A 26,051-nucleotide genomic window follows, 5' to 3' on the forward strand; every position below is an offset into this window, starting at 1 on the left:
GGCCGATGGGCCGAATCTGGTTCACAAATAGGTTGGTTCTGTTTTGTCTGCCTTTTAAAATTTTGAATTTAATGTCACCATTTGTAGATCAAGAAAATTCATAAAAGAGCCTGGATTTCTGCTCTTTTTGTCTGTTTTTAAAAAAGAAAGATTAGGCAACATTGGAATCACATTGCTGTGACAGCAAGTGCTAGGAGCTGGCTCTGTTGCTGTGTCAGATAAGGCACGTGCTCTCCAATTCAGCACACTTTGGCCAGGTACACTTCCATCCAGGCCCCCTGCTGTGCTGAGTTAGGTTCTTGTAGGCATTTCAGTTTGAGAACTCTGTCTGTCCTGTCTGTGAACATTCAAACGCAGGAGTCGTGGGATGGCTATGAATACATGGAAAATTAGAGAAAATCTGTTCAAAAGAGAAAGAATTAGGTAGGGAGAAAGAATATGAGTATGAAGCTGAGAAAAGCTATAATGACAAATGAAACTATATTCTGCACTCTGTGTTCTGCAGAGATTCCCAGATCGTGTATAATCTACCAGACTTTAAGAAGCTAGAAGTGGGGAAGACTGTTACCTTGGAGTAGGTCTTGGGTCTCCTTGGACATCACAACCTGATTCAGTGGTTCAGAAGAAGCATCTGAAGCCCAGGAGACCTAAACATGAGCTTTTTTATGACTACCAAGACAAAGGACTGAAGGAGTGTATGTGTGTGTGTGTGTGTGTGTGTGTGTATCTCCAATACATATAGTATATGACTTTATAATTGTATAACATCATGTATATATTATTTGTATATATATAAATATATTTATATTAATATGACTTCCCACTCTCACCACTGCTGTGGTCTGAGGGCTGAGCATGTGGGGCAGCAGGGTGACGGACCTGCGCAGCCATGAACTGGCTCGTGAGGAAGTCTAAAGAGAAGCCCAATGGAAGAACTGTACCTGAAGGGGGAGTACACCAAGTACGGAATCAACAACTTCGAGTTCAAGCATCTAGTGGTACCGCCCTAGAAAATTGACCTTTCAATAAGCCACAGTGTTTCTTTGTATCATCCTGCCTGGATAGCACCATATCAGAGCTCTGCACAAGATAGGTGTGCCAGATGATGGCCGAGTGCGACACCCAGTGCTACTGGTATGAAGAGCTGGGTAAGACGATCAAGTGCACAGTCTGTGCCCCTCTCTCCCCCGCAAGTACATCTACTTAGTCTGGAGGTCCATGCAGAAGCTGGTGACCAACATCGACGACAATGTATCATGAAATACAGCAGAGAATTTTCCAGCTCCTTCAAATCTCTGGTAAAGATCTGCAAGTACCTGTTCCATGTGCTAGCGCACATCTACTCATCCCAGTTCAGGGAGACCCTGGCCCTGCAGCTGCACAGACACTTGAACACACTCTACATCTGCTTCATCCTCTTCACCAGGGAGTTCAAGCTGCTCGGCCCCCAAGAGATTCCCATCATGGACAATCTCAAGGAGGTACTGTGCAGTGGCGAGACACAGGACACAGAACCATGTGCAGGACACACACACACAAACACATGGCTGGATAGCTGTGCACACGTGCAGAGAGAATTTGTTACATGTGCCTGCATTGGTCTGTTTGGGTGTGCACACGTGGCTGAGCTGAATGTGGGCTTCACAGACAAATGTAGGCATTGGGTGTTTGACTGATTTCCTTTGGCAGTTTCTTGTTGGATGGATGAATGTTTCTAGTAAAGAAGAACCTTTGGACTTCATTCGCTCAACAAACATTTATGGTACTGTTGTTCTAAGTTAAAAAAAAAAAAAGCTTGGGTTCTGGTGCCTTTCAGTTTCCGGTTCCAGTTCGCAGTAGCCTGGCTGTAACTTTTGTCTTCAGGAACCTAATTTAGCATTGTAATTTTGTGATAAATTCACCTTTTTTGTTTAAGCTAGTTTAAGAAGTCATCTGTTACCAGCATTACAAAGAACCTTAGCCAAGGCAAGAAATCAGAAGGAAAACAAAGGTATATAGAAAAGTGGCTAAAAATTATTTTCTAAAATATAGCTAAAGTGACTAAAATAATTTTCTAAATTTTCTAACAGATGGTTTACAAAATTTGATCCTGCTTAATCTGAACAACAATCAGCTCTCCTGGATTCCTGAAGAAGTCAGGAGGTAATTTTGTTTGTATTAACCACCTATTCCCACCCCTCCAACCCATCCTGGCCATATGCACATGTTATGCCTAGCCTCAAGTCCTTTTGGGATTTGTACATAGTAGCAAAGACGTATCTGAAGGACTGAGGCAAGCCACTAATTTTAACCAAGTGATTTCTTAAACATTTCAGAGAAATGAGAAATAGCATGGTTTGGTAGGCAAAGTGTAAAAGTGGGGGTTTGAAACAAAGTTCTAAAGTGGATTGTGTTATTTATCTCCCAACTCTGGGGTCCTTGGAGCTTATTCCACTACAGAATTCGTGATATTAAATTTTATTTCATATGAGTATTGTAAATAATTTCCAGCTTGATAGAAAAGGTATTATAAAAGCAAAGGATTTAAAACAAAGATGTTGTCTTTCCTTTTTAAAAAAGCCCCCACATCGAATTATCATTAACAGCAGCAACAACAAAAATAAAATGTTGTTTCTTCCTGCACAGATAGGCTGCTATTACAGTGCCTTTCTGGAGCTAGCTGAGGGCCTTGTCCTTCTGTAGGCAAACCACCTTCTGGGGCTTTTTTTCTCACAGATGGAGAGAGCTCTATTTGCTTTGGAGACTCTCTTTATTTCCTGGTGAGCAGAAACAGAGGTATTACAATGTAATGTAAGAGCATCCAGATTTTTAAAAGAGGACACAAAACTAGGAATAGCCCTTAACAAAAAGTTTTCTGCAGCACCTAAAGTCTATTCCAATTCCCTTGTCTATACCTCTAGCCAATTTATTACGTTTCCCAGATAGATTTTTACAGAAAAGGTAATGTTTTAAAGACAGACCAGAGGCAAATAAACAAGTAAGTTACATAAACCAGAGTACTCACAGAACTAAATCCTCCTGAAATGAGGAGCTGGAGTTCCGGGGAGAAGGTTTAGGCTGAGGTTATGGTAGGGTATGGGGTGGAGGAAGAGGGGCCCAGTTGTCAGCTGGGTCAAAGGAAGGAGTTTTATCTGGAGGAGGAGAAGGCTTAGAGTGGGCTAGGAGAATTTGGAAAGTGTTGTAGGTTTCGCCGATGGAGGGTAGAGCTCGAAGAGTAAAGAAAATCTGGACATAGGCAATTTCTGACCACTTTCTGTCGCAGTGACAGAAATTATATTGGGGTCAGGCACTGCTATAGTAAAAGATAAGTCATATGGGCCGGATCTCCTGTAAGTTGAACCCAAGGGTGTGTAAGTTGTGGAGGAGACAACCGAGAGGGGTAGATTTGGCAGGGACCGAATGTGAGGTCCTCAAGGTTTGAATGATGGAGTGAGCAGAGTGAGGAGAGAGCCTCCTATTAAGGGGAGAGCAAGGGGATGTATCTATACCCTCTGTGAGCCCCCTAAGTCATGTATTTAAAATTGTTTGGTACACCGACTCTATATTCAGGAACTTGACAAAAGTAAGTCTTAAAAGGTTTCTCTAACTCTCAGTAACGTTCAAGGTCTTGCAGATAACTTCAAATGTAAACAAAAGGCTGCTGCAGCCTCTGCTTGAGGCCGAGGTAACTGAAGAGAAAAAAAAGAGACACTTTTAAACCCAGGCAGCAAGCCCCCCCACTCCTTATCATAGCCTCCTGCAGTTATAAGAGCAACTGTAATATCTTAGGTCCTCGCTACAATTGTTGGTAGTTCTGTTTATGTATATAGTCTGTAAGGTTTATACTTGTCTATGTTTTATATATATTCTAATGGTTTTGCCTCTAGGTGGTATTGCCAGTTTATAATATTTAATTGGCTAAAAATAAGAGATTAAGTGGTTATATTAATTAAGATAATAAAAACTAACAACCACTTCTCAGGATCACGTGATCTAAGGAAATGTTTGATACTAAGGCTGGTTTCTTGGTTTCACTAAGTTGTGTTAAATGATAAAAGTTATTAACTGTCTAAGTATTTCAAAATAACAAAATACTTAAGCACCAGTTATTGGACAGGTCTGAGTTTATCTAGTTCTTAAGATGTAACAATGGATCACAGGCTTCTTGTCACAGGAACATAAAGAGATAAATTAAGATCTGTTAATATATCATGTATTTCATTACAAAAGCCTATGCTTTTGAAGGTTACAAAATATATTCCTCAATTTACCAGGGAAAGTGCTAATTACTTGCTTTTGGTTATCAGTAAAAATTAAGGTTGTAAAGCTAGTACAAAATTTGAGTTTTCGCTCTCTGCTAAGTAAGACAAAGTTTGTTAGACTAATGGTCTACTACTAATATAAAAAAGTTTTCTACCTAAAAAACAAAGGTTCTATATGGCATCACAATAATTTCTATATTCTAGGACTACTGGTGTTCATGTACCTTTCTCATGTCAGATATAAGCCAATATAAACAATAATTTAAATGTTTTTAACTAGATAAGTTAGGGTAAATTCATTAAGCTTGGCCTAATATTTTCCCTCACCTAACAGCAAATTATAGTAATTCTGATCCATTGTTACATCTTAATAAAAAGCCACAGAATCTGGAGAAGGACAGGAAATTTGTGTAAATATCTATAACAACTGAGACAGTAAAAACAAGTGATAAAGGAACAGTGGGACAAGACCAGAGACAGGCCAGATTTTTGGCCGCAATTATAGACAACCCAGGGCTGAAGCCATCTCAGGGCACCTCAGAAACCCCAGAAGAGGAAACGCCAGACCACTGAAGTAAGGAATGCCCTAATCCTCCAACCCAGCCATGCCCCCAATGCAAACTAAAAGGGTACTGGGGGAGGGATTGCTCCCTGTTCTGAAGGGAATAGGGACCAACTCTCTCACCACAAATGGCTGTTACCACTGTTGGGCCTTAAGTTCCCGCTGGCTCCCAAGCTGTTGTAATCGCAGGGGTGGAACTGTGGGTGACCCTTGATGTGACAGATAAGCCTGTTAATTTTGTGATTAATATAGAAGCCATTTATTCTTTCTTGACCACTTACTCTGGACCTATATATTTCCTCTAAACCCTACTCAGTTGTAAAGATAAAAGCCCTAAATTTGGGATCATTTTACTGAGCCTGTTCCCTACCATTGGCCTATGCCTCAGGAAAAATATAAAACAAACAAATCAGTCTTAAAAAGGACTCTAGAAAAAGTTTTGTCAGGAGACCTCTAAGCCCTAGCTCTAATTGCTGCCCATTGCTTTGGATTCTGACCTCAATTCTGTTATTTTCTATATTATTAACTTGGGAAAAGTCCAGCAGGCACTCAAAATGTAAGGACTGGCACCTTCCCCAGTCCAACTCCTCTACCCGTTGCATCCCTTAAAGTTGTAAAGTTGTACAGTGGGAACCAAGTAATGTTAAAAGCCTGGAGGTGGAAGGGTCTTTAACAGCCCAGTTAACTCCTAAATGGAAGGGACTCTTTACAGTTCCCCCAAACACCCCAACTACTATCAAGCTACAGAGAGTCAGTAGCTGGGTCCCCTTCCCTTCAAATCAAACCTGTTTTATTAAAGTCTCCACAGGACTCCCCCGAAAAAAGACTGTTGCTCCTGTTCCTGTGAGCCAACTGAAGACCTTAAGCTCCTCTTCGAACAGATAGACAAGTCACTCTCCGAGGACTGATCACTACTAATGACTAACCCCAGACTCCTGGAGCTGCTCATGTTACCTTTATCTTAAGAGCTCCAGTTTTCCTCTTTACTTACACCCCTCTGGGATGCCCGTCTCACTCTTACGGACCCTAGTTATGGTTCCTTCTTTCACCTTTACTGTTCCTCTTCTCATTATCCTTGGGCTACTCCTATTTGGACCTTACCTTTTTAACATTCTTGTCAAGTTTATCTCTTCCAGAATCAAGTCTATTAAGCTACAGATGACTCTTGTACAAGGCTTCCAGCCCATTCCCATGAGGGACTCTGTAACCACCTTCAGCCCCTTAGATAAGAACTTTAACTTCCAGGTCAATGCCCCTAACATAGTTCAGTCCATGGACGAGGCTGCCCAATTTTTTGGGACCTAGTCGTTCCACCATCCCCCATTCCTCAGGAGGATCCAACCTCAATCTTCCTAGCCTTCTTGGCTTAGCCATGGAAGACTGATGGAGCCCAGGGCTCCCGGCTCCCTCCTCCATCACAACAGCAGAGCCCAGGGTAATTCTTCTCGTGCCAAGTAAGCCAATCTTCTTCTTAATAGACACATGGGCCACCTACTCCGTCCTCCCCGAATTTTCAGGGCCTATTCATCCCTCCCATATCTCCATTGTTGGAATTGACGGCCTTATCTCACAATCTCTAATTACTACAGCCCTAACTTGATCACTTCATAAATTGGTTTTTACCACTCATTTCTAGTACTCCCCAGGTGTCCCACTCTCCAAATTCAGGGCCTCCTTTCAATTTTGTCCGCCCGACCCTGAACCCATCCTTCTCCTCATGCTCTCCCACTCTGACACTCCAATACAGATCCTCTTACCTCCGTCCCTCATCGATCCTGTTGTTTGGGACACGTCCACCCCTTCTATCGCTTCACACCACTGTCCTGTCAAGATCAAGCTGTGCCATCCGTCCTCGTTTCCAAACCAACCCCAATACCCCATCCCTCTCATTCGTCAAAAGGTCCTATAGCTCCTGGCTAGGGGTCTTCTCAGGCCTACCCTCTTCCCAGTCTGTATCACACCTGGTTTGTCAATGATAGCTCCACCCTTTCTGATGGTTTCTGCATAGCTGGCTATGCCATTGTCACCCCACCACTACTATCAACACACAACCCCCCCCACCCCCGTTAGAGACGACCTCACAAAAGGCAGAACTCATTGTGCTCATCTGGGCCCTAACATCCTCCTCACACAAATCATTCCTCAACTTGGCCTCCCTATCTCCATTCAATCTCATAACGGCCCAGCCTACATCTCTCAGATCACACAACAGGTCTCGCAAGCCCTCGATGTATACTAAAACTCCATATCCCCTACAGACCCCAATCCTCGAGTAAAGTAAAAAAGCCAACTCCATCATTAAATCTCACCTCACCAAACTCTCCCAGAGGTCCAACAACCTTGGACGACCATCCTACCCCTCTCCCTCTGCCCAATGTGTGCCTCCCCTTGGGCCCCCATCTTCAGTCCTTTCAAGCTCATGTATAGCAGCCCTTTCCTACTAGTCAACCTCCCTCCTAATAGCTCCCAGCCCTTAGCTTCATTCGGCAGATCCTTAGGGAACACACAGACTGCATTCTTCCCTGACCTCAAGACACTTCCTCTCTTTGTCTTTCCCTAGTCCCAGGAGACTGGGTCCTTCTCAAAGACCTCAGCTCCTCAGACTTATGAAAATGGGGGAAAGGGCCCTTCCGGATCCTTCTCAATACCCCCACTATGGCCATGCTGCTGGGTTACCCCTCCCAGTTTCACTTCTCTAGGCTATAAAAACGGCTGAACCGCCTGTCCTGCTGCTCCACACGAACATCCAGGCTCCACGATATTGCTGCTCAGTCCTGAGCCCCATCTGGCTTCAACTTCACAAGCTTCCTAAAGAAAAACCGGAAAACTCTTGAACAGTGACCTCTGCCCCTGCCCCGTCCTTGCTGCACAAGCCAAAGAACCCCAACCTCACTCCCGGCTCTTTCGCTCCCCCTCAAAATCCTCTCAGTTATCTCCACCTTTCCCCTTAACCTCTGCAGGTCCATTTTAGAGCTCCTTTTCAATGCTTACCTCCAAGAACACTTTACCCATGGGATTCCATCACCATCTTCTCAACCCTAGAGGGGACATAAGCCCCCCCACCTCCCATAGCTGTCTTCATAATGTTACTCTTCCCTCTCATAACAGTTTCCCTACCATTACACCCCTTATCTCTTGGAACCTCAGTCTAACTCATCGTCTTCTAAATTAGTCATTCCCCTTACTCCTTTAAGACTGCTGGCTCTGCCTATCCACCTCTACTCAACTCTTTGCTGCCATCCTGTAACAGCTCAGATATAGACTAATACTTCTACTTTCCTCTTCTACAAAGTCCAACACAGACCTGCCTTCCACTCTAAATCCACCACTTGCTATATATAACTCCTTCCCGAGCCAATACCAGCTCAAAACAACACAATACCTGAAAACCTTCACCAATGCTCTAGACAAGGCCCATGACAAATTTAGGCCCATTGTGGGCCCCTTAAGTGTCTTAACTCACATCTGCCACCGCAGCCCCCCCTACATCTCCCACTCACAGGCCACCAGCAGCCCTGTGGGCACCTTAGACCCCAATCTCTGTAATACCACCATCACTATCTCACCCTCTCTTACTTATTCCACCTCCTCTACAGGTTCCTTCTTCCAACAACCACTCCCCTTCTCCTCCCGTCCCAGCCTCAATGCCACTGGAACAACTAACATATACTGTCAGGGGAGGCCTCAGACCCTAATTAGACTTCCCCCATGGTTCCCCCATACCGGCTAAAAGGGATCCAAGTGTCCTAAGCTACCTATTCCATTTGACCCATCTGACTTTTACTTCGATACACTCAAACTCCACCTCTTTAGACATCAGAATTGTACACCCGGCATTCATGTACAGCCCCTCATGGGAGCCACAGTGTTGGACACATTTGATATTTGGGACAAGAAAAGCTCCCCCGAGAAATACACAAAAACCCTAACCTCTTTCTTCTACCTCAACATGTTCACCTGCCTTGGTCCCTCAGGCCTCTTCTTCCTCTGTGGAACCTCCATATACACCTGCCTCCCCACCAACTGGACAGGCACCTGCACCCTAGTTTTACTTTCTCCAGATATTCAGATCACCCCTAATAATCAGTCTCTACCTGTCCCCATATACACTCTTATGTGCCAAAAAAGGGCTGTCTCCCTTATTCCACTCCTAGTGTCACTGAGCATCTCTGTGAGGGTAGCGATAGGAACAGCAGGGCTAGAAGTCTCCTCACACCACTTTCAAAGCCTATCACAGGACCTCACCCAGGCCCAGAAAAACAGAGACCGCCACAAAAAGCAGTGGTTTATGGGTAACTGGGGCCCTTGGCTTCTTCCCCTCATAGGGCCTCTAATCATTATCTCTTTTGGTCCTAGCCTTTGGTCCCAGCCTCCTCTGCCTTTTTCCCCAATTCCTGCAGAGCCTACTCCAGGTGTTCGCAAATGGAGCTATCTGTAAAATGCTTCTCTTACAACAATATTACCAACCCCTTCCACAATGTCCCCATCCTTTGCTATCCCCGTTCAGCCTGAAGCATCTACGGAAGAGAGACATGACAGCCCCCTCTCCTTTTTAATAACAAACAGGGCTGGAATGTTAGGTCTCTGAATGTTAGAGACCTGGACTTAATGTTAGGTCTCTGAATGTTAGGTCTCAGAGACCTTGACTTACAGAGTCAGGTCTACAAGAAAACAACAAGATGTCTGTTGACCTGCACCTGCAGACAGAGCCAAACTTGCAATAATGGAAAACGCCACAAAACAGCTACTGGCTGTCAGGCAGTCAGCATTTTCTGTTCAAACAATGCTACCCTGTCAGCACAGTCCCTATAATATCCTCCTCACCCCCTCCTTCAGGGCTGTAAGTCTTCTTTAGACATGCAGCCTGGGCTGTAGCCATCTTTTGCTTGATAAACTTTTGTCTCTTACAATAAAAACTTTCTTAACTTGCCTGACCATGCATGTTCCTCCCCTGCCCCCTCCCCCCTGCCCCCTCCCCCCTGCCCTCCTCCCTCCTCCCCCTCCCTTATTTCTGAATCCCATGCGTTATTTCTCAATTTGTTCAGAACCTGGGAGAGGGACAGAGGAGTTCTGTTTATTGGTTTACTTAAAATATAGAGTATCGGTTCAAGGACTTGGAGTCAAATCTGGGCAGGCAAAAGTTTTGCTTCTAAACAAATCTGTCATAGACAGAGCTTCAAAACCACATGAAGAGAAAGAGAACAGGGGTATCCTGGGGACATAATCTATCTGAAAGAAGGAGGGGGAAAAGGGAAGGACTAAACCAAAAGGCTCAGTCATTTCTCCACGTTTGTGAATCAGTGAAGTTATTATTCAACCCGCTGGACAGGAAGAAGAGCAGGGGAAGCTGCAAGTGTACCTTCTGTAGTTTTTTCTTGGAAGAGTAGAAGTTCTCCCTGCTCTGTGGAAGTGGAAACAATGGCAGGTTACTTGTTTCTCCCCTTTGCTCTTTATTCAACCAAATGAATGATGGACACATTTACAATAGCCTCTGAGCTCAGTTTAGTGCCTTGAAATAACAACAACAAAAGCCAAGTGCCTTGATAGTAATTCAGAGTAGAATCAATTAAAATAATGATTATAACAATTATTAGTGAAGAAAATTCCCCACAGGAATTCTACATATTTTTACTGTCTTTCACACTGGGTTGTTCTTTGACCCTGTATGCTCTCTGCAAATGACTTTATTCCCTATTTTACTGAAAAATTTGGGCTCCCTTAAAAATCCTTTTCAGCCTCTTAATGTTGTGTTAAGTAGACCTTAAGGCAAAGTCTACTTTTTGCCTTTTCCCTCCTGCTCCCTCATTTTCCTTCCTTTCCTTTATAACCTGACTTCCCTAAAACTTATACAGTTGTTCTAGCACCATTTTTTAAAAGACTGTCTTTTCTTAACTGAATTGCCCTGACAACACCTTTGTCAATGATCAGTGACCCTTTATGGGTCTATTTGGACTCTCCGTTCTGTTTTATTGATCCATTTTTTTTTATCATGCTTTCCAAAACATACTATCTTGATTACTGTAGCTGTATTTTAAGCTTTAATATCAGTTAATACAAATCCTTTGACTTTGCCTTCTTTATAATAGTTTTGGCTATTTTAGGTACTTTAATTTCCACATATGTTTTCAAATTGATTTGTCAATTTTTACACAAAGAAATTTTCAAGATTTTTATTTGAATTGAGTTGAATGTATAGATCAATTTGATGGGAATTGGCATCTTAGCAAATATTGTTTCTTTCTACATGTGAACAAGACATATCATCTCTATTTTTATTTAGAACCTCTTTATATTTTCTCAGTCATGATTTATAGTTTTCAATGTAGAGGTCACTGATGTTTTTTTAAAAGTGTACTCGTAATTATTTTATGGTTTCTGATGATACTATAAAGGGAGTTTTTAAAGCTTATTTTCCAATTGTTTGTGGCTACCATATAAAAATACAATAGATCTTTTTCCCTTTCTTCCACCCCCCCCCCCCACTCCAGTTCAAGCCATTGTTTCTCAGTGTAGTTGTGTAGGATACAGTTCCCTGGCCCATGCTGGTGCTAGGAGCCTTGCATCCCGTGCCTCCCCTCCCCCTCCATTTTGAGTACCTCTTTTAAAAATTAATTAATTTTAATATTTGTTTGCTTTTTAAAAATTAAATTTATTGGGGTGACATTGGTTAGTAAGATTATATGAGTTTCAAGTTTACAGAATTGTAATACATCATTTGTATATTGCATTGTGTGCTCATCATCCAAAGCTTTTAGCCTCTTTCCATAGCTATATATTTGACCCCCTTTCCTCTCTTCAACCTCCCCACACCCCGTTTCCCCTCTGGAATCACTAAAGTTGTCTGTGTCTGTGAGTTTTTGCTTGTTTGTTTTGTTTGTTCATTTGTTTCTATTTTATATTCCACATATGAGTGAAATCATATGGTTCTTGTTTTTCTCCATCTGACTTATTTCGCTGAGCATGATATTTTCAAGATTCATCCATGTTGTCAAAAATTGCAATATTTTAAAGTCTTTTCTTACAGCTGAGTAGTATTCTATTATATATATATATATATATATATATATATATATATATATATATATATATATATATAACTACATCTTTATCCAATCACCCATGAAAGGACACCCAGGTTGTTTCCATGTCTTGGCTACTCTGAATAATGTTTCAATAAACATAGGGGTACATATATTTTTACGAATAAATGTTTTCAAAATTTTTGGGTAGATACCCAGAAGAGGGATTGCTGGGTAATATGGTAGCTCTATTGTTAATTGTTTGAGGAAACTCCATACTGTTTTCCGTAGTGGCTGTCCCAATTTACATTCCCACCAGCATTGTTATGAGGGTTTCTTTTTCTCCGCAATCTCTCGAACACTTGTTATTTCTTGCTTTATTGATAATAGCCATTCTAACAAGTGTGAGGTGGTTTTGATTTGCATTTCCATTGCTAGTGAAGTTGAGTGTTTGCATTTTTTTTAAACAAATTGTTTTATTTTATTATTTATTTATTTATTTATTTTTTAGATTTTATTGGGGAAGGGGAACAGGACTTTATTGGGGAACAGTGTGTATTTCCAGGACTTTTTTCCAAGTTAAGTTGCTGTCCTTTCAATCTTAGTTGTGGAGGCGCAGCTCAGCTCCAGGTCCAGTTGCCGTTGCTAGTTGCAGGGGGCGCAGCCCACCATCCCTTGTGGGAGTCGAACCGGCAACCTTGTGGTTGAGAGGACACACTCCAACCAACTGAGCCATCCAGGAGCTCAGCAGCAGCTCAGCTCAAGGTGCCGTGTTCAGTCTTAGTTGCAGGGGGTGCTGCACACCAGCCCTTGAGGGACTCGAGGAATTGAACTGGCAACCTTGTGGTTGAGAGCCCACTGGCCTAATGTGGGAATCAAACTGGCAGCCTTTGGAGTTAGGAGTATGGAGCTCTAACCACCTGAGCCACCGGGCCAGCCCTGCATTTTTTTTTTTGTTGAGTTGTGTCAGTTCTTTACATATTTTGGATATAAGCCCTGTTGACTGGCAAAAATAACTTTCCAGAAAGTCCACCAAAAGAGTGGTTTGTTTGGGAAAAGAAAAATAAACAAAAAACCACCATTGCAGTATAGATCCATGCTGCACACCTCCACCTGGGGCTCCAGCCAGCTACCCATGTGAAGAAGAATAACCTCGGTTCCAAGATGGGTATTCTATTTATTAGCATCCCTCCCCTAGTAGTTACCATAAAGTCCAACAGGAATTCAGGACCAAAGAGCCAACAAGGGGCCCAGCTCCACCCATAGTCCTCCCAGCTCTATGGGTAAGCATTTTAAGATGCCAGTTCACTTTTATCAGCCCCTTATTAGTGGTATTGTTTGCAAATATCTTCTTATATTTGCTTGGTTGCCTCTTTGTTTTGTTGGTGGTTCCTTTTGCTATAAAGAAGTTTTTTAGTTTGATGTAGTCCCATTCATTGATTTTTGCTTTTACATCCTTTGACTTTGGGGTCAAATTCATAAAATGCTCTCTGAGATCCAGGTCCATAAGTTTAGTATCATTCCTTGCACAGGGGCCATGTGAATCTTCTCTGTATCGTTCCAATTTTAGTATATGTGCTGCTGAAGCGAGCCATAAGTTTAGTATCTATGCATTCTTCTACGTAATTTATTGTTTCAGGTCTTATACTTAGGTCTTTGGTCCATTTTGAGTTAATTTTTGTGTATGGTGACAGATAGCAGTCTGGTTTCATTCTTTTTTTCCCCAGCACCACCTATTGAAGAGGCTTTTTTCTTTTTTCCCCCTCCATTTTATGTTTTTGGCTCCTTTGTCAAAAATTAATTGCCCGTATATATGTGGGTTTATTTCTGGGATCTCAATTTTGCTTCCATTGGTCTGTGTGTATGTTTTTCCGCAAATGCTATATTGTTTTGATTATTGTCACTTTGTAGTATAATTTGAAGTTAGGAACTGTCATACTTCTGGCTTTGTTCTTTTTCCTCAGGATTGCTTTGGTTATTTGGGGTCTTTTGTAATTCCATAGAAATTTGATAATTTTTTTGTTCTATTTCTTTAAAAAAATGCCATTGGGATTTTGATGGAGATTGCATTGGATCTGTGTATTGTTTTGGGTAATATGTGCATTTTAGCTATGTTGATTCTTCCAATTCATGAACACAGAATATATTTCCATTTCTTGGCGTCTTTTTCAATTTCTTTTAATAATGTAGTTTTCAGTGTATTGGTCCTTCACATCCTTTGTTCGGTTTATTCCTAGGCATTTTAATCTTTTTGTTGCTTTTGCAAATGGAATTTTTTTTCATTTCTTTTTTTGAAATATCATTGTTAGTATATAGGGAGGCAGTGGATTTTTGTGCACTGATTTTGTATCCTGCAACTTTACTGTATTTGTTTATTGTTCCTAATAGACTTTGGTATGGTCTTTAGGTGTTTTTCTTTGTAATATAAAGAATTCTATCATCTGCAAAGAGAGACAATTTGACTTCTTCATTCCCAATTTGGATACTCTTTGTTTCTTTCTCTTGCCTGACTGCTCTGGCTCGGACTTCCAACACTATGTTGAATAACTGGTGAGAGTAGGCATCATTGTCTTGTTTCTGATCCTAGAGGTAAAGCTTTTTATTTTATCATTAATTATAATATTAGCTGAGGGTCTCCCATATATGTCCTTTATTATTTTGAGGTGCTTTCCTTGTACACCCATTTTATTGAGTGTTTTAATCATAAATGGATGTTGTGTCTTGTGAAATGCTTTTTCTGCATCTATTGATGTGATCATATGAATTTTTTTTTAAGGAGGGCACTGCTCAAAGTGGCAACCTTGGTGTTAGTAGCAACATGCTCTATAACCAACTGAGCTAACCGGCTACCTGATCATATGAATTTTGTCCTCTATTTTGTTAATGTGATGTATCATATTGATTGTTTTGTGCATGTTGAGCCATCCTTGCACCTTGAATGAACTCTACTTGATCGTGATGTAAACTCTTTTTAAAGCATTGTATTCATTTTGCTAGTGTTTTGTTTAGGATTTTTGCATCTATATTTATCAGAGATATTGGTCTGTAATTTTCTTTTTTTTTTTTTGCCTTGTCTTTGCCAGATTTTGGTATAAGAATAACGTTGGCCTCATAAAATGAGTTAGGAAGTATAACCTCTTCTTTAGTTTTTTTGGAAGATATTGATAAGGATAGGTATTAAATCTTTGAATGTTTGGTAGAATTCACTAGTGAAGCCATCTGTTCTTGGACTTTTATATTTTGGAAGATTTTTTTTTTTTAAACTTTTATTTATTTTAAGTGTGTTTTTCCAGGACCCATCAACTCCAAGTCAAGCAGTGGTTTCAATCTAGTTGTGGAGGGCACAGCTCACAGTGGCCCATGTGGGGATTGACCCGGCAACCTTGTTGTGAAGAGCACTGTGCTCTAACCAACTGAGCTAACTGGCCGCCCCACATTTTGGAAGATTTTTGATAATTGCTTGAATTTTCTTACCGTTGTTCTGTCTTTGTACACAGGGTGCCAAAATAAAGAAAAAACATATGCATATTTTAAGACAGGGAAAAAAACTGTATTAAAATTACACTGATGGTAACCACTTTGAGCACCTCTTGTGATTGCATAAGTCAAATGTGACTTATATTGATCTTTCATTTTTGGTATATATTGAGTATTACAATTTTAATACAATTTTTTCCTTTCTTAAAAATGTGTATACATGTTTTGTATACACCCTCTGTATTTATCAGTTTTTCGTGATTTAGTCTAGGAAGGTTATATATTTCTAAGAACTTGTCCATTTCATCTAGGTTATTGAATTTGGTCTATAGTCTTTCACCATATTCTTGTATAGTCCTTTGTATTTCCTTGGTCTCCATTGTAACTTTTTCTCTTTCCTTTCTGTTTTTATTTTTGAGTCTTATTTTTTTAAAGTTTATTGGGGTTACAATTGTTAGTAAAGTTACATCGATTTCAGGTGTACAATTCTGTAATATATCATCTATATATCACATTGTGTATTCAACACCCAGAGTCCATTCTCTTTCCCTCACCATATATTTAATCCCCTTTACCCTTATCTATTAACCCACTATTCCCTTACCCTCTGGTAACCACTGAACTATTGTGTGTATATGAGCTTTTGTTTCTTCATTTGTTTGTCTTGTTCTTTTGTTGTTTTATATACCACATATCAGTGAAATCATATGGTTCTTGACTTTCTCTCTCTGATTTATTTCACTTGGCATAATAATCTCAAGATCCATCTATGTTGTTGCAAATGGTATGATTCCATCTTTTCTTATGACAGAATAGTATTCCAGAAGACGTGTATGTATACCACATCTTTATCCAATCATCTGTCGAAGGACACTTTGTTTCCATGTCTTGGCCACTGTAAAAAATGCTGCAAAAACATTGGAACCCATAAAGTTTTATGGATAAATGTTTTCAGATTTTTTGTATATATACCCAGGAGAGGGATTGTGGGTCGTATGGTAATTCTATTCTTAATTTTTTGAGGAACCTCCACACTGCCTTTCATAGCAGCAGCACTAATATGCATTCTCACCAACAGTGTATGAGGGTTCCTTTTTCTCCACAGCCTTTCCATCACTCATTATTATTTGTCTTTTTGATGATAACCATTTTCACTGGTGTGAGGTGTTATCTCATTGTGGTTTTTATTTGCATTTTCTGGTGATTAGTGATGTTAAACATTTTTTCATATGTCTATATGACATTTGTATGTCTTCTTTGGAGAAATGTCTATTTCAGGTGTTCTGCCCATGTTTGTTTGTTTTTGTTGTTGAGTTGTATGAGTTCTTTATATATTTTGAATATTAGCCCCTTATCAGAGATGTTATTTGCAAAATTTTTCTCCCATTCGTTTGATTGCCTCTTATTTTGTCAATGGTCTCTTTCTATGTTTTTTTTATTAGTCGATGGTTTCTTTTGCTGGACAGAAGCTTTTAAGTTTGATATAGTCCCATTCATTTATTTTAGGTTTTACTTCCCTTGCCTTTGAAGTCAAATTCATAAAATCCTCTTTGAACCCAAGGTCCATAAGTTTAGTACCTATGTTTTCTTCTATGCAGTTGATTGTTTCAGGTCTTATGTTTAGGTCTTTGATGCATTTTGAGTTAATTTTGGTACATGGTGACAGGCAGCAGTGTAGTTTTATTCTTTTGCGCATGGCTTTCCAATTCTCCCAGCACCATTTATTAAACAGGCTGCTCTTCTCCATTATATATTTTTGGCTTCTGTGTCGAAAACTGTCTGTCCATATTTATGTAGGTTTATTTCTGGGTTCTCAATTCTATTCCATTGGTTTGGGTGTCTGTTTTTCTGCCAGTACCATACTGTTTTGATTATTGTTGCTTCGTAATACAAGCTGAAGTCAGGGAGTGTGATACCTCCAGCATTGTTCTTTTTTTTTTAGGATTGCTTGGGCTATTCGGGTTTTTGTGTGGTTCCATACAAATCTTACGATTTTTCTATTCTACTTCTTTAAAAAATGCCATTGGAATTTTGATGGGAAATGCATTAAACCTGTATATTGCTATGGGTAATAAGGCCGTTTGAACTATGTTGATTCTTCCATCAATGAATATGGAATCTCTTTCCATTTTTTTGTGTCTTCTTCAATTTGTTTTAAAAATGTTTTATAGTTTTCAGTATATAGGTCTTTCACATCCTTGGTTAAGTTTATTCCTAGGTATTTTATTCTTTTTGTTGCAATTGCAATAGGAATTTTTCTCTTATTCTTTTTCTGAGATTTCATTGTTCGTACATAGAATGCAGTGGACTTTTGTATATTGATTTTGTATCCGGCAACTTTACTGTAGTCGTTTGTTTCTAATAGCTTTTTGGTGGAGTCCTTAGAGTTTTCTATATATAGCATCATTCATCTGCAAAAACTGACAATTTTACTTCTTCATTTCCAATTCAGATGCATTTTATTTCTTTCTCTTGCCTCATTGCTCTGGCTAGGACTTCCGATACTATGGCTAGGACTTCTGATACTAATAACAGTGGTGATAAGGGACAGCCTTGTCTTCTTCCTGAATGTTGAGTGAAGGCCTTCAGTTTTTCACCATTTATTATGATATTAGCTGAATGTTTGTCATATATGGCCTTTATTGTGTTAAAGTGTTTTGTTCTATACTCATTTTCTTTTTTTTTAACTTGCATTTATTTTATGTGTGGTTTTCAGGACCCATCAGTTACAGGTCAAGTAGTTGTTTCAGTCTAGTCATGGAGGGCACAGCTCGCACTGGCCTATTCGCAGATCCAACTGTCAAACTTGTTGTTATGAGCACTGCGCTCTAACTAACTGAGCTAACTGCTGCCCCCAATACCCATTTTATTAAGTGTTTTAATCATAAATCTATTTCGTATCTTGTCAAACACTTTTTTCTGCATCTATTGATATAATCATATGATATTTCTGATTTATTTTGTTTATGTGGAGTATCACATTGATTGACTGGCATATGTTGAATCATCTTTATGCCCCTGTGATGAACCATACTTGGTCATGATGTATAATATTTTTAATGCATTGTTGCATTTGATTTGCTAGAATTTTGTTTAGGATTATTCCGTCTGTATTCATAAGAGATATTGGTCTGTATTTTCTTTTTTTGTGTGTTCTCCTTACCAGGTTTTGGTATCAGGGTAATGCTGACCTAATAAAATATATTAGGGAATATTGTCTCTTCTTCAATTTTTTTTTTAAATTAAAGTTTATTGGGGTGACAATTGTTAGTAAAGTTACATAGATTTCAGGTGTACAATTCTGTATTTCATCAACTTTAAATTACATGCTGTGTTCATCACCCAGTCAGTTCTCCTTCCATCACCATATATTTGATCCCCTTTACCTTCATCTACCATCCCCCTCCCCCTTATCATCTGGTAACCACTATAGTATTGTCTGTGTCTATGACTTTTTGTTTCTCATTTGTTTGTCTTGCTCTTTTGTTGTTTTTGGTTTATATACCACATATCAGTGAAATCATATGGTTCTCTGCTTTTTCTGTCTGACTTATTTCACTTAGCATTACAGTCTCAAGATCCATCCATGTTGTCACAAATGGTCCTATTTCATCTTTTCTTACCGCTGAATAGTATTCCATTATGGATATATACCACAACTTCTTTATCCATTCATCTATCGAAGGACATTTTGGTTGTTTCCATATCTTGGCCACCGTAAATAAAGCTGCAATGAACATTGGAGCACACTTGTCTTTATGAATAAATGGTTTCATATTTTTTGGGTAGATACCCAGGAGAGGGATTGCTGGGTCATATGGCGATTCTATTCGTAATTTTTTGAGGAAACTCCACACTGCCGTCCATAGTGGCTGCACCAGTCTGCATTCCCACCAACAGTGTATGAGGGTTCCTTTTTCTCCACGGCCTCTCCAACACTTGTTACTATTTGTCTTGTTGATGATAGCCATTCTCACTGGGGTGAGGTGATATTTAATTGTGGTTTTTATTTGCATTTCTCTGATGATTAGTGATGTTGAGCATTTTTTCATGTCTATTTGCCATTTGTATGTCCTCTTTGGAGAAATGCCTCTTCAGGTCCTCTGCCCAGTTTTCAATAGGGTTGTTTGTTTTGTTTATTTGTTGTTGAATTGCATGAGTTCCTTGTATGTTTTGGACATTAGCCCCTCATTGGAGGCACTGTTTGCCAAAATCTTCTCTCATTCAGTTGGTTGCCTCTTTATTTTGTCAATGGTTTCTATTGCTCTGCAGAAGCTTTTAAGTTTCATATAGTCTTATTCATTTATTTTAGCTTTTACATCCCTTGCCTTTGGAGTCAAATTCATAAAATGCTCTTTGAACCCAAGGTCCACAAGTTTAGTACCTATGTTTTCTTCTATGCAGTTCATTGTTTCAGGTCTTACGCTTAAGTCTTTGATCCATTTTGAATTGATTTTGGGAAATGGTAAAGATAGCAAGTCCACTTTCATTCTTTTGCATGTGGCTATCCAATTCTGCCAGCATCATTAATTGAAGAGGCTGTCTTTTCTCCATTGTACATATTTTGCTTCCTTGTCAAAAATTATCTGTCCATATTTATGTGGGTTTATTTCTGGGTTCTCATTCTATTCCATTGGTCTATGTGTCTGTTTTTCTGCCAATACCATGCTGTTTTGATTATTGTTGCCCAGTAGTACAAGTTAAAGTCAGGGAGTGTGATACCTCCAGCATTGTTCTTTATTATTAAGATGCGTTGGCTTTTCAGGGTCTTTTGTGGTTCCAAACAAATCTGATGATTTTTTGCTGTATTTCTTTAAAAAATGCCATTGGGATTTTGAAGAGGATTGTATTAAATCTGCATATTGCTTTGGGTAATATGGCCATTTTAACTATGTTGTTTCTTCCAGTCCATGAGCACGGAATGTCTTTCCATTTCTTTGTGTCTTCTTCAATATCTTTTAAAAATGTCATATAGTTTTCAGCATATAGGTCTTTCACATCCTTGGTTAAGTTTATTCTTATGTATTGTATTCTTTTTGCTGAAATTGCAAAAGGAATTGTTTTTCATTTCTTTTTTTGAGATATTATTGTTAGCATATAGGAAAGCAATGGACTTTGGTATATTGATTTTGTAGCCGGCAACATTACTGTATTCATTGATTGTTTCTGATAGCTTTTTGGTGGAGTCTTTTGGGTTTTCCATATATAGCATCATGTCATCTGCAAAGAGTGACAATTTAACTTCTTCATTCCCTATTTGGATGCCTTTTATTTCTTCTCTTGCCTGATTGCTCTGGCGAGGACTTCCTACACTACGTCGGAAAGCAGAGGTGGTAGGGGAGAGCCCTGTTGTGTTCCTGAACGTAGAGCAAAGGGCTGCAGTTTTTCACCGTTAATTATGAGATTAAGTGAGGGTTTGCATATATGGCCTTTATTATGTTAAGGTATTTTCCTTGTGGCCCTGGGATAAACCCCACTTGCTGATCATGAATAATCTTCTTAATGTAGTATTGCATTCAATTTGCTAGAATTTCTTTAAGATTTTTGCATCTGTGCTCATCAGAGATATTGGTCTGTAGTTTTTTGTTTGTTTGTTTGTTTTTTTTGTTATCCTTACCAGGTTTTCGCATCATTGTAATGTTGACCTCATAAAATGAGTTAGGGAGTACTGTGTCTTCTTCAATTTTTTGGAAGAGTTTGAGTAGGACTGGTATTAGATCCTCTTTGAAGGTTTGACAGAATTCACTAGTGAAGCCATCTGGTCCTGGACTCTTGCTTTTAGGAAGGTTCCTGATGACTGATTCAATTTCCTTACTGGTGATTGGTTTATTTAGATTTTCCAATACTTCATGGTTCAGCCTAGGAAGAATATATGTTTGTAAGAACTTGTCCATTTCTTCTAGATTATTGAACTTGGTGGCATACAGTCCTTCATAGTATTCTGGGATGATCCTTTGTATTTCTGTGGCATGCGTTATAAATTCCCCTTTTTCATTTCTGATTTTGTTTATTAGTGTCTTCTCTCTTTTTATCTTAGAGAGTCTAGCCAAGGGTTTGTCAATTTTGTTAATGTTTTCAAAGAACCAGCTCTTTGGCACATTAATTTTTCCTATTGTCTTTTTGTTCTCTATTTCATTTAGTTCTGCTCTGATTTTTATTATTTCCTTTCTTCTGCTGACCTTGGGTTTCACTTGTTCTTCTTTTCCTAGTTCTTTAAGGTATAACATGAGGTTATTTACTTGGGATTTTTCATGTTTCTTGAGATAGGCCTGTAATGATACAAATTTCCCTCTTAAAACTGCTTTCACTGCATCCCCAAAATTTTGGTAGGATGTATTTTCATTGTCATTTGTTTCTATGTATCTTTTGATCTCTCTTCTAATTTCTTCTTTGACCTGGTCATTCTTAAAAGTATGTTGTTTAATCTCCACGTATTTGTGGGTTTTCCTGTTTTCTTTTTGCAGTAGATGTCCAATTTCAAATCCTTGTGATCAGAGAATATGCTTGGTATGATTTCAATCTTCTTAAATTTGCTGAGGCTAGTTTTATGTCCCAATATATAGTCTATCCTTGAGAATGTTCCTTGTACACTAGAAGAAAATGTATAGTCTGATGTTTTAGGATGAAGTGCTCTATAAATATCAGTTATTTCCATTTCGTCTAATATGTCATTTGGACTGCTATTTCTTTGTGTGTTTTCTGTTTGGATGATCTATCCATAGCTGTCAATGATGTATTTTGGTCCCCTAGTAAAATTGTGTTTTGGTCAATTTCTCCCTTTAGTTTTGTTAGTAGTTGCTTGGTATAATTTGGTGCTCCCTGATTGGGGACATAAATTTTGATGACTGTTATGTCTTCTTGTTCAATAGTCCCCTGTACCATTATGAAATGTCCATCTTTGTCTTTTGTTGCCTTTTTTTTCGTGAAGTCTGTTTCATCTGATACCAGTATGGCTATACCTGATTTTCTCTGGATACCATTTGTTTGGAGTGTCAATTTCTACCCTTTCACTTTGAGTCTATGCTTGTCCTTGTAGCTGAGATGTGTCTCTTGGAGACAGCATGTGGTTAGGTTTAGTTTTTTGATCCAATCTGCTACTCTGTGGCTTTTTATTGGTGAGTTCAGTCCATTTACATTTAGGGTACCTATTGATATGTGAGGATTTCCTATCGTTCTATCTTTAGTTTTCTGGTAAGACTGTATCTCCATCATTTCTTCGCTTTTTTGTTGTCTATTTTTTATGTGTGGTGGTATTCTATGATTTTTCCCTCTGTTTCTTTTATTACAATATATATTTCAGTTCTGGATTTTCTTTTTGAGTGGTTACCATTAAGTTTATGTAAAAGAAAGTTTGAGAGTTATAGTATTCCAATTTCTTCAGCATGCTTACTTTCTCCATTCCCATATTCCGGGTCAGGCCTTTCCTCTCCCCCTTTTTATGTTTTGGTTGCCACAAATTGTCCCTGTTGATGGTGGTCGAATAGCTTCCTGTACTGTTTCTTGTAGTGCAGGTTGTGTATTAGAAAATAGCCTCAGCTCATGTATGTCTGGAAAGGTCTTTATTCCTCCTTCATATCTAAAGGATATCTTTGCTGGGTATATTATTCTTGGCTCATAATTTCTTTCTTTCAATAGTTTGAATATCTGCTGAAAAATCTGATAATATTCTAATGGGCTTTCCTTTGTAGGTACTGTCTTCTTTTCCCTGGCTGTCTTGAGGATTCTTTCTTTGTCGTTGATTTTTGACAGCTTCAATACAATGCGTCTTGGAGAAGGAAGGCCTGTTGGGGTTGAGGTAATTAGGTGTTCTATTTGCTTCTTGGATTCGAGGATCCAGTTCTTTCCATAAGTTTGGGATGTTCTCATATACTATTTGTTTGAATATACTCTCTGTTCCCTTCTCTCTTTCTTCTCTTTCTGGTATACCATTGATCTTATATTGGTCTTCCTGATGGAGTCAGGAAGTTCTTGTGGAGTTCTTTCATTTCTTTTAAGTCTCAAGTCTCTGTCTTCTTCCGGCTGTTCATTTCCAGATTTTTGACTTCAATGTCACTGATTTTTTCCTCCATCTGGTCAACTATACTACCAAAGCTGGCTATTTCATTCTTCATTTCTTCTATTGAGTTCTTAATCTCAGAAATTCTATTTGGTTCTTTTTTAAAATATCAATCTCTTAAGTAAAATATACATTTTTTCTTTGATTGTGTTTCTGAGTTCATTAAACTGCCTGTCTGTGTTTTCTTGCATCTTGTTGATTTTTTCAGAAGTGCAATCTCTAATTCTCTGTCATTTAAGGCACATATTTCCATATCTTTAAGTTCATTTTCTGGAAACTTTTCCCTTTCTTTCTGAGCTGTCTTGTTGAATTATTATTCATGACAATTAATGTTTTATTATTTCTCTTCCTGGATATCTACAGGTGTGGGTTCTTCAACAGGTGATAGGAAGAGGTCTTTCTTTTGTTATCCAGTACATGTTGGTAGAATGTTTTATTTTCTCTCCGACTGCAGCCTATTATTCCCTCTCACACTGTGACATTATGTTTTGTCTGCACTATTCTGGCTTCTCACACAATGGGGGGATTTCCTGGAAGGCGGGCTTCTCCTGTGTGAAAAGTCCGCCTGGGACATAGGGCGCCGTGTCCATGTGGGGATGCAGAGAGTAGGTTGCCTGGGTTAGGGCACCACCTCCATAGCGGGATGTGGAGAGCTTCTGATGTTCCAAAACTCTTCCCGCACCAGTGTCAGGGCCTGTTTGTTTCAGCTGCTGTTTACCCCTGCAGGGATCTCCCCAGATAGATAGAGGCAGTGGTGGGTTGGGTTGTGAGAGGTGGCTCCGAGCAGTGGCAGCGACCACCAGAACAGCCAGTCCTGTACCCAAGGCACCCTCCCATTCACCAGAACTAGTTGGGCTGGGGGTCTGTGGCTGCAGGCCACAGTTCTCATAGTTGCAAATATTCTGTTCTTTTGATCTGACACTGCTACCATTCCGCTCCAGCACTGGGCACTTGGGGGTGGGGTGAGCTCTGGGAGGGTAGGGAGTGGTCAGCTATGCTCAGTACCTATGCCTTCTGTCCTCTGCTTGACAGTGAGGGCTTTAACTGGTGTTTTCACCCTTCTTCCATCATTATTTTTTTGAGGTCTCTGCCATGAGCGTTGGGTTTAGCCATGTCACATGGTCATCCCTCCGGCTGGATTGTGGGCCATAAGGGGTGTGCTAGCAGCTTTAATTCTTCCTTCTCCCAAGACTGCTGTAAGTCTGAAATATAGGGATCTTGGATCTCTGAGCTCGGTCTGTGTTCTGAGTCCATGTGCTGCCCACGTCTCTGCACTTCCCCCTTCATGCTTCTCCTGCTTGCCCAATTTGCCCACCTTTAGATGATTTCAATTGTGCATCTTTTAGTCTTGCCCATCTGCTTAGCAGGGAGTCCTTTGTGGAATTGTAGCTGTTCAGTTTGTTGTAAATTTCAGAGATTTCAAGAGGCTCACCTCATGCCGACCTTTGTATGATGTAATCTCTTTTCTTTTTTATCCTTGTTGAGTCTAGTCAGAGGTATGTCAATTTTTTACATCTTTTAAAAGAACCAGCCTTTTATCACATTAACACGCTGCATACGGCGGGGTTTAAATCTCTCATACCCCTCTGTTCCGACAGGTTTTTAAAAGAAACTACTTTAAAATGCACTCTTCTCTTTAAAGCGTAAATGCTTCTAAGTCATTTATTATTTTTCTATGGAATTTTTTTAGGATTTACTCACCTATGATGTTAGTAATCCCTCCTGGTGTGATACTGCAGAACGCAGCTTCCTTTGTGCAGTGGGACACGGAAAAAACGAAGATTCTCGTGATCCGTACGCAACGTGTTAATTTTACCTATTGCCGTTTTGTTTTTTGTTTAACTTTTACTAATTTTTAATATTTCTTCTCATTTTGGGCTACATTTACTCCTTTTTTTCTAGTTCTTTGAAGTGAAACGTTAGGTCATTTATTTGAGATTATTCTTGTTTTTTTTTGTGTTTTTTTTTTTTTGAGGTAGGCCTGTAATTATATAAACTTCCCTCTTATTACCACTTTTGCTGCATTCCCAAAATTTTGATATGTCGTGTTTTCATTCTCTCTTGTCTCTATGTAGTTTTTGATCTCTCCTTTTATTTCTTCATTGACCCAGTCATTTCTTTAGTAGAATGTTGTTTAATTTCCAAAAATTTGGGATTGTTCTGCTTGGTTTTGCAGTTCATCTCCAATTTCAAAGCCTTATGGTCAGAGAATATGCTTGGTATGATTTAAATTTTCTTAAATTTGTTGAGGCTTGTTTTGTATCCAAACACAGGGTTTATTTTTGAGAATGTTTCATGTGCACTAGAGAAGAATGTATAATCTGGTGTTCTGGGATGAATCGTTCTGTAAATGTTAATTATGTTCAGTTGGTCTAATGTGTCACTTAAGGCCTTCATTTCCTTATTGATTTTCTGTTAGGATGATCAATCCAGAGCTCTCAATGAGTTATTTAGGTTTGCTATTATAATTGTTTTTTTGTTTGTTTGTTTTTACCTTCAGTTCTGTTCGTAGTTTCTTTATATGTATTTTCATGCTCTGAGGTTGGGGACATATAATACATTAGTAACTGTTACATGTTTTTGATGTATTGTCCCTTTATCATTGTAAATGTCCATCTTTGTGCTTTGTTACTTTTTTTATATTGAAATCTATTTTGTCCGATATAAGTACAGCTCTATCTGATTTTCTCTGGATG

General features: G+C 39.2%; 1 protein-coding gene and 1 non-coding gene across 4 annotated transcripts in view; one reads left to right on the forward strand and one right to left on the reverse strand.

The window, feature by feature from the left end:
• Positions 1 to 26,051, forward strand: part of LRRC69 (leucine rich repeat containing 69) — a 123,090-nt gene that overhangs the window by 22,992 nt on the left and 74,047 nt on the right. For all 3 annotated transcript variants that reach the window (XM_074319070.1, XM_074319069.1, XM_074319068.1), the window contains exon 3: positions 2,070 to 2,142. In XM_074319070.1, coding sequence (XP_074175171.1) covers positions 2,070 to 2,142 — 73 coding nt within the window. The remainder of the gene's footprint in view (positions 1 to 2,069; positions 2,143 to 26,051) is intronic.
• Positions 13,301 to 13,412, reverse strand: LOC141568714 (U6 spliceosomal RNA). The gene has a single exon (XR_012491936.1). It is a non-coding gene; the product is annotated as a U6 spliceosomal RNA (small nuclear RNA).

This window comes from Rhinolophus sinicus, linkage group LG14, assembly GCF_036562045.2.
Source record: "Rhinolophus sinicus isolate RSC01 linkage group LG14, ASM3656204v1, whole genome shotgun sequence".
In the NCBI taxonomy this organism is placed as follows: Eukaryota; Metazoa; Chordata; class Mammalia; order Chiroptera; family Rhinolophidae; genus Rhinolophus; species Rhinolophus sinicus.